General features: G+C 38.6%; 1 protein-coding gene across 1 annotated transcript; it reads left to right on the top strand.

The window, feature by feature from the left end:
- Nucleotides 1-5359: 5359 nt before the first annotated feature.
- On the top strand, nt 5360-7407 carry LOC116130761 (aldehyde oxidase GLOX1-like). Its single transcript, XM_031416463.1, has 3 exons — nt 5360-5845; nt 5949-6109; nt 6183-7407. Exons 1-3 carry the CDS (start codon nt 5360-5362, stop codon nt 7405-7407), a joined length of 1872 nt encoding a protein of 623 aa, XP_031272323.1.
- The last annotated feature ends 899 nt before the right edge of the window (nt 7408-8306 follow it).

Here is an 8306-nt window from a genome sequence, read left to right as displayed (position 1 = left end):
CTTCTCGAGCTGTGCTTTTTGGAAGTCCACCATGCGAAAAGCCACGTCTCTTTCGTTCAGGTACCTGTTTGCTGACTCAAAAGACAGGTTTCTCTCTGTTTCGGTGACTTCCAGGCTTCGCTTGAGCGTTGCGTTCTCTTCCTTCAGAGCAACCTCTCCCTTTGCGGCTCCCAGTTGAACCTTCTCCAGGGATATTCGTATGGAAAGAAGAGCCTGCGAACAAAGAAAGATAGAGTTAGCTAATCAAAAGAAGCTAAGGGTAGTCCTCGCCGAGGATAGTTCGTTCACCTTGCTTAAGTATTGGACCGATGTAGACATTAGGTCCACATGGCTGGAATCTGCGAACTACTCAAATGATTCTGAGAGCCCGCATTCCAATAAGGCAAGACCACCGGCTGCAGGTACTCCGACAGGTTCCCCAGCGCGTCCAACACTGGAGTATCCTTCTTCGCGCCTTCAGCAGTGGTCGTGTCGTCCATCGGTTCCTTACCCGACCTCCTCACGTCTGGTCGCGACCTCTTGGGTTGATCGCCCTCAGATTCGATATCTGACTCTTCGACCTGAATTTGCCTCCTCTTCTTTCACTGAGTTGTTGTCTTCAGCCTCGGGCGAGCAGGCGACAGCTGGGAGACCTTCGTGGTTCGTATTGGTGCGTCCTCTGACTGTTGCAGCTGAGGAGTTCCAGAAGGTCGTGTCAGTAGGCCCGATGTTACCTTTTCAGCCGGGGGAATGGTCGGAGCAGCATCTGTCGCCTTGGCTTTTCTTGACCGAGGGAAATTGAGCGGCCTTCGTCGCGGCTGCTCTGACTCCTTCGAAGGCATGGTCGCTGCATACAAAGCACTGTTAGCAAAGGTATTCCAATTCACGACCAGAAAATGACCAGTTAGCAGGACTTACTCAATAGGGGCTCTAACGACGTGCTTGCATTGAAGAAACTGTATTTTCGCAAATTCGCGGTCGTTACGAGTTTCTTCGCGTTGCGTTTGTCCTCAGGTAGGGAGCCGAAATGCACGATCCTACGTCTATCGAAGAGCAGCCTTAAGTCGGTCGTCTTGTTAACTGTCAGAAAGGAATCAGGTCGTTAGAAAGAGCACATTTCGAATGTAATGAATTTGTAAAAAAAAAAAAAAGAGGCCTACTTGGTTCTTGGAAGCTGCAATGGCCGTCATAATAAAAGAAGAACAACTTCGTTTCATAGGCCCCTGCGTTGCTCGGGTAACTATGTATCCCCTCGGTGATAGTAGGTCGCTTGGACAAGTAATAAGAGTTCTTGTCCTTGCTCTTTTTCAAAATATACGAGCAGTCAAGCTCCATCGTGGTCAACTCGCCCAGCCCGTTCTCATGGCACGCGATGTACATTACAACGGCAATAACGTACGCATTCAGAATCAGCTGCATCGGCGCGACCCCGAAGTGGTCCAAAAGCGGCCTAATGAAAGGGTGGAAGGGGATCAGTCCCCCACCCTTGATGATCTCCTCAAAGATCGCGGCCAGACCATTTGACGGGTATCGCGATGAGTGTGTCACGTCGAGGAAAACGTTCACCTTGATACCGTACTATTTTATTACCCTCTCGAGCTCATCCCCGATAAGTACCAAGAAGACCTCGAGAGGGATACTTGGAGCACCCTGTGGGGATGAACCGGTTCCTTGCTCGGATCTGGTTATTGGGGGGTCCATTTTGCCAGTCTGCAAAAGCGACAGGTAGAAGGGTCATTTAGCCGCCATACGCTATTTCGCACGATGATGTGGGAGGAACAAACTCCCTAAATCCCAAAGAAAACCCTAACAGCATGATTCGAGCCGCCATTCATGGCTCGAACTCGACATAAGCGTTTCGTCTTCAATTGGTTACCGGAAGACTAACGTCATTTAATCATGGAAAATAATGAAACAAAAACAGAGAAAGGTTTTTACCTCTCGGAGTATGAGAACAGCTTCTGCTTCGAATGTCGAAAAAATGCAGGTTTGGAAAACAAAGGTTTCAGGTTTGCGAAAATCTTTTATTCTCTGTGAAAAAGACTCTGGTGACATTGCTTGAGAAAGATTTGAGGTTTTTATAGCGTAGGAATCGACGTTTAGATTTCTCGGAATCGATATAGCATTTGGGCGATAAAGATTTCTCACCGTTGATCAAGGCCACGTGTCGCACATCAGCGGGGAAGAGTGAGCGTCACAACTGGATAAAGTCAAACCTTCATCTTTCCCGTTGAAAAGCTCAAACGACGGCCATCTCTCTTTCTCAGAGCATTAATTGCATCTCAAATCTACATTTAATGCTCTAATAAGGGGCGTCGTTCCAATGTATAACACATTTAATGTTCTGATAAAATGTACTGTGTCAGCATACAACACATTTAATGCGTCCGGCTGGCACTTATCACGCACAAGGCACATCTGTCAGCGCAGAGACTATTTCATTAAATGCGCCCATATCAAAAGCACAACAGGAGACGTCTGACAAAATCAGGTTGCTCGTCCTCTGCAAACAATGATCATGCGAGGTCATGTTCGCAAAAAAGTGTTGTCCCAACCTACTTTCAAAACAGGTTGAAATCACTAGAATTTCCAGAATTTTCAGGAATCATCCAATTGCGGCATGACTTGTAGTTTCCAAGGTTCGATTCTCAAACCTTAAAAACTAGGGGACTTCTGTTATGCCTGGGAAAATAGGGCTGACATGACACCCAGTTAAGTGCGAAAGGTCAGACCTCGGGAAGAGTTTACTGACATTCTGGCGCAGCCGTGTCGTGTAATGATGCAGGTAGCACACTCCTGTCAGTACAGTGGGTACGCACTAGACTAAAGAAAGGTTAGAGGATGTAAGTGTGTCCAATCTCTGCAGCAAATCACTTGAATTACTCTTGAAGATGGGAAATGTGACATAAAGAAGGATTTGCACGGATCATTCCACCAACTTACAGATTCAGTGATCATTACCTCAATGTATCTCACTATAAGTTGAGAGCTCCTCTCTCATTAAGGGGATTCGCACATTTTTACTCTTGATCAGCCACTCTTTCTCTCTAGAATAGACAGCATTAGATACCTTGTATTACCATTGTAAAGTCAGTCAGCTGAGGCGACCTAACCCTTATCAATAATACAAACATCAATGGACGTAGGACTTGCTTCCTTAGCATCCGAACCACTTTAAAAACTGTCCTCATTGCATTTACTGTTATTTTCCTTTACATTCACGTGTGTCTTCTAGGCCAGCTCAACATTTCACACGTACGTTTTGTTGGTGTCAAAATCACGCATCAACAAATTTTTTTTTTTCCCAGTGTGATAAGCAAATATACAGCATTAATCATCATTCAAACAAGTGAACAAGGTTTGGCTTATATATGTAGTTTTGAAAAATAAAATAAAACGAAATAGAGCTTATGGTACTACACTACTACTATATACTTATTACTTTCATGTCAATAAGAAAAACAAAAAGGGTTGTTTACTAGCTAAGTAATTCCCTTAAATTGGTCTATTTGCATATAACGTAAAACCTTGATAAATTGTGTTTGTGCATCATTGGATTTGAGCAAATCCAACTCAAATCAAATATTTTTTTTCCAGTGTCTAAAAAGGCTCAAACAACCTATACTAGCCCGGTAATTTTTTTTTTTTTTTTTTTTTATCATTAAAGCCCACCTATCTATTTAGAATTAAAAGTGTAATGTTAATTTTATATCTTTTTGGTTTTTATAATAATTTTCATGATCATCCTTTGATGCTTTTAGGAGATTTTAATTCGGTCGTAGCAGCTCATGAAAAAAGGGGAAGAGCTCTTCCTCTCAAAATTGCTTTTCATGAATTTAAAAGCATGATCACTGCTATTGGAAGCAAGGCGGACACAAAACCCTCCTCCTCCTCCTCACCCCCAATTCTTTAAAACAAATTCATTCTATTACTATTGTTTTGTATTTCACCTTTTATTAAATACTATGAATTCTTGACTTTTACTTATTCATTTGTATATTATATACATCTATTTATTTTTTGTCATTTTATTTAAAATAAAAACTCTACTTAGCATTAATTATTGATAAGGTTATTATCATTCTGTGAACATTTTTTTTTTAAGAACTTAACGTAAAAGGATAGAATTTTTTTTTTTTTTTTCTTCGGGAGGATAGTTAATGGTCTGAAAGTGTTAAAGTTAACTGTACTCGGGTATTTTAGTTTTTCATTTATTAATCTTGTATTTACATGTGAAAACACTTAAAAGTTTTATTAAAAAAAAAAGTATAAATTAATCTTAACAAGTTTGAAAAAGAAAACGGAAAAAGGAAAATTTTAAAAATAAAAAATAATCTAAAATTCTGAAAAATAAAATAATGTTAAATGAAAAATATAAAAAATTGAAATAAAATAATTAAAAAAATAAAAAATTATGGTTAAAGGTATTTATGTCATTTGATAATAACTTTGTCAAATCTAAACTCAAATTTACAGTTAAGAGTCCTCTATTGATAGAAAAAAAAAATACACTTCTATCCTTTATATTGAATTTATTAAAAAAAAAAGTGTCTGCTGAATGTTAATTTGATATTTCAAAAGTTACTAAAAGGAATTGAAGAATTTTTGTATTTTAGTATAATTTTTTGTATATAAGAACTATTGATCATATTTATAATATTATTTAAATATTAAAATTTTTATAGTGCCCCTTTTATGTGAAATCCTAAGTCCACCACTGATCGGAACTACAAGAGTTTGAGCTAAGGAAATGGCAAATCCATATCGAGGAATAAAAAGTGGTTAATGTAAACACATATTACAGATATCATTTGAAAATACATAAAAACAAATATCAATTTTTTTATGTGAAAAAAAATCGTTAATAAATAAAACCTATTTAAATTTTAATTAAAAATATGTCCATCTTAAAGATGATAAATTAAACTTCTTCAATTTTGTCATATGATAAATTAAAGAGATTATAACATTGTTAAGAAGATAAACTAAATTATTTTTAATCTAAAAATTTAGAAAAAAAAAATAATAAATAAGAGAGCAGAATGAGGGTGAAAAGTGTTTATAGAGAATTAAAATTATTTATTAAGATTAAGAGATATTATTTTATAAAATTAAAACATTTGAATAATATATAATAAATTATAAATTTAAATACAATTTTTTTTTTCTTCCGTCCAGAAAAGCATATAAACATGATAATATTGAAAGTTGACTTGTTCATTCCTCCTTTAAATAGTTAAAGAATAGCGGAAATATCTCAAAATTAGGTGCAGACAAATGCAATTGCAAATTTGCGGCTATAAATTCTTGAAGAGATGGGAGACGTAGACAAAAGAAAAAAAAAAATAAAGCATTGTGGAGCCAAGCCATTGAAAAAACAATGGCGGCCTGCGCTTCCAAAGTTCTCTTTGTTCTTGCTCTCTTGTTTGTTTCTACGTACGCGGAGAGCAGAAGAAAGACTCCTAACAAGGAGGAGGACTTGTTTCAAGAACTTAATGATGCAGATCTCAATAAAAAACAAAAGTACTCCGATGGCAAAGCATTGGGAAATAATACAATTTTGAAGGCGAAATCTGAAAGAAAATTAGCAGAGAGCGCACAATCAGTAGAATTACCAGCCGGAGTATTCAATGGAAAATGGGAGCTGGCATCTACGAGTTCTGGTGTCTCAGCTATGCACGCTATCTTGCTTCCCAAAATCAGCAAGGTCTTGATGTACGATGCCACAATTTGGAAGCAATCAACGATTGAATTGAGCCCTGAACAGCGGCCTTGCCGTACGGTGGATGAAAAAACCCAAGAAGTTGATTGTTTTGCCCATTCAGTCCTGTTTGACCCTAATACAGCACAACTCAGAACACTCAAGGTATGGCACTATGGCTTATATATGCTCCCTCTCTTTTTAATTAATAATCATTACAAATACATTTACATTTGATTAATCTATTTTTTGTTTTTTCTCTGTCCAGCTTACTACGGATACATGGTGCTCATCAGGAGGACTCTCAGTGAACGGAAACTTGGTTAGCTCAGGGGGTGACAAAGGAGGAGCACCCACTGTGCGATATCTTGAGTCATGTGATACTTGTGACTGGAAAGAATACCCCAATTCACTTGCAGATGGGAGATGGTAATAATATTATCTATATATACATTTTCAAATTATTTTGCGCTAATTCTAATATAATATGTTATTGAATTAGGTATGCAACGCAGGTGACTTTAGACGATGGTGCGTTCATAGTGGCCGGTGGGCGTGAAGTCTATAGCTACGAATACATTCCACCGCCGGGGCAAACAAATAAGATTTCAATTCCCTTCGACTTTCTCAAACAAACCAGAGATGTAATACCTGGCAACGAAAAAGAAGGCGAATTTGTACTTGAGAATAATTTATATCCTTTTCTCCACCTTGCTCCCGATGGTAACGTTTTCTTTTTTGCCAATAACCGTTCCGTCTTGCTCAACCCAAGAACAAACCAAATTCTCCGAGAGTATCCAGTTCTGCCAGGTGGTAGCCGTAGCTACCCCGCATCAGGAGCCTCCGCTCTCCTCCCCATAAAACTTGACCCTGTTAACACTAACAACGTCAAGGTTGAAGTCCTCATTTGCGGGGGAGCACCACACGATGCATATAAAGTTACGGACATGATTAAGAAAAGACCTTTTCCATTTGCACTCAAAGATTGTGGAAGAATGGATATCACGGCTCGTGATCCAGTTTGGGAAAAGGAAGAAATGCCAAGTCCTCGCACGATGGCCGATATGTTGAATCTTCCCAATAACGATATGCTAATCATTAATGGTGCCGAAAGAGGTTGTTCCGGATGGAATGATGCCACTGATCCCAATTTTACCCCAGTATTATATTCTCCAAGCGCACCCAATGGCAAAAGGTTTAAGGAGTTAGCCAAAACAGACATTCCAAGAATGTACCATTCAGTTGCTACTGTTCTTCCCGACGGAAAAATTCTTGTTGCAGGGAGCAACACTAATAATGGATATGTCTTTAAACCTCAGGCTGAGTTCCCAACTGAGCTGAGGGTCGAGAAATTCTATCCTCCTTATTTGGATCCATCATTGGATGCGATGAGACCGGAAATTGTGTTAGAACTGAGCAATCAGACTGTCGCATATAATGGCCAGATTCTCATCACGTTTGGATTAAACCAGGAGGGTATATTGAAGAAAGACATTCAGGTCACAATGTATTCGCCAGCTTTTACTACCCATGGTATTAACATGAATCAGAGGCAAATTGACGTTGGAATCTTGGAGGTGCGTGATAACATTGCTGATAAAAGACTTCACACCGTTATTGCTACTGCACCCCCATCAGGCGCCATTGCTCCTCCTGGGTATTATCTTACTTTTGTTGTTTATAAAGGAGTGCCCAGCAGTCTTTCAATGTGGCTTCAAATCAAGTAAAAAGCTTGTCTATCTTCTTTACTTGTGTATTCTTTATGAATTAAGNAATGTTATTCCCATAGAACAATTATGAATATGAATTAAGCAATAAACCCTAACTTCTCTATTCGAAACATCATCAAGGTAATTAAATCAATCCAACATTCATAAAGCATTAAACATAAACTATTAAACAAATTAATAAACATAAATCTGGTATTAAGAATAAAATTTGTTCAAAACATAATTAGGGTTCCATCCTTCCCTAACAAAAGGGATTTACTCCATTCTAAGAACAAAGGAATAAGTAGAGAAGAAGGAAAACATAATCATGCCTTAGCAAGTTTTTGGTAATAGTAGGTACACATAACACATTCCTAAGATGTAAAGGCTGGAAAGCAGTAGGTAAAACAGTTGAGCCAATATAAGAAATAGATAATAACTCACCATTACCCACTTGGAGCTACTCACCACCAGTGTAGCTAGAGCTTGCTATCAACTGTGCAAAGTCAGAGGTCACATGGTCTGTAGCTCCAGAATCCATGTACCACGTAGCATCTTGAACAGTAGAGGGTGTAGCTATATAGTTGATTGTTGCAGGGGTAGGTAAATAGGGTTGTGATTGTGTTATAAAGGCCTGGTTCTGTCCTCCTGTAGGACCTGTACTAGATGGAGAACCAATATTAGGAGTGGGTGTATGTGACACTATGGTGTGTTGAGAAATGGATTTTTGGAGGATTGTACTGAAGGTCCAAGATTAGCATTCTGTGAGTAAGTATGATGAGCTGTAGGTGAGTAGTTGTTTTGGCTAAACTCATGCGATCTGGAAAATCCAGCAATATTAGCAGGACCAGTGTTATGTATGAAGTTAGGTGAACTGTTTGTAAAACCAGGAGAGGGAGAATGTTGTCTTGTAAAGT

The sequence above is a fragment of the Pistacia vera genome, unplaced genomic scaffold, assembly GCF_008641045.1.
Source record: "Pistacia vera cultivar Batoury unplaced genomic scaffold, PisVer_v2 Contig225, whole genome shotgun sequence".
Lineage (NCBI taxonomy): Eukaryota > Viridiplantae > Streptophyta > Magnoliopsida > Sapindales > Anacardiaceae > Pistacia > Pistacia vera.
This window is presented reverse-complemented; position numbering and strand designations above follow the sequence as displayed.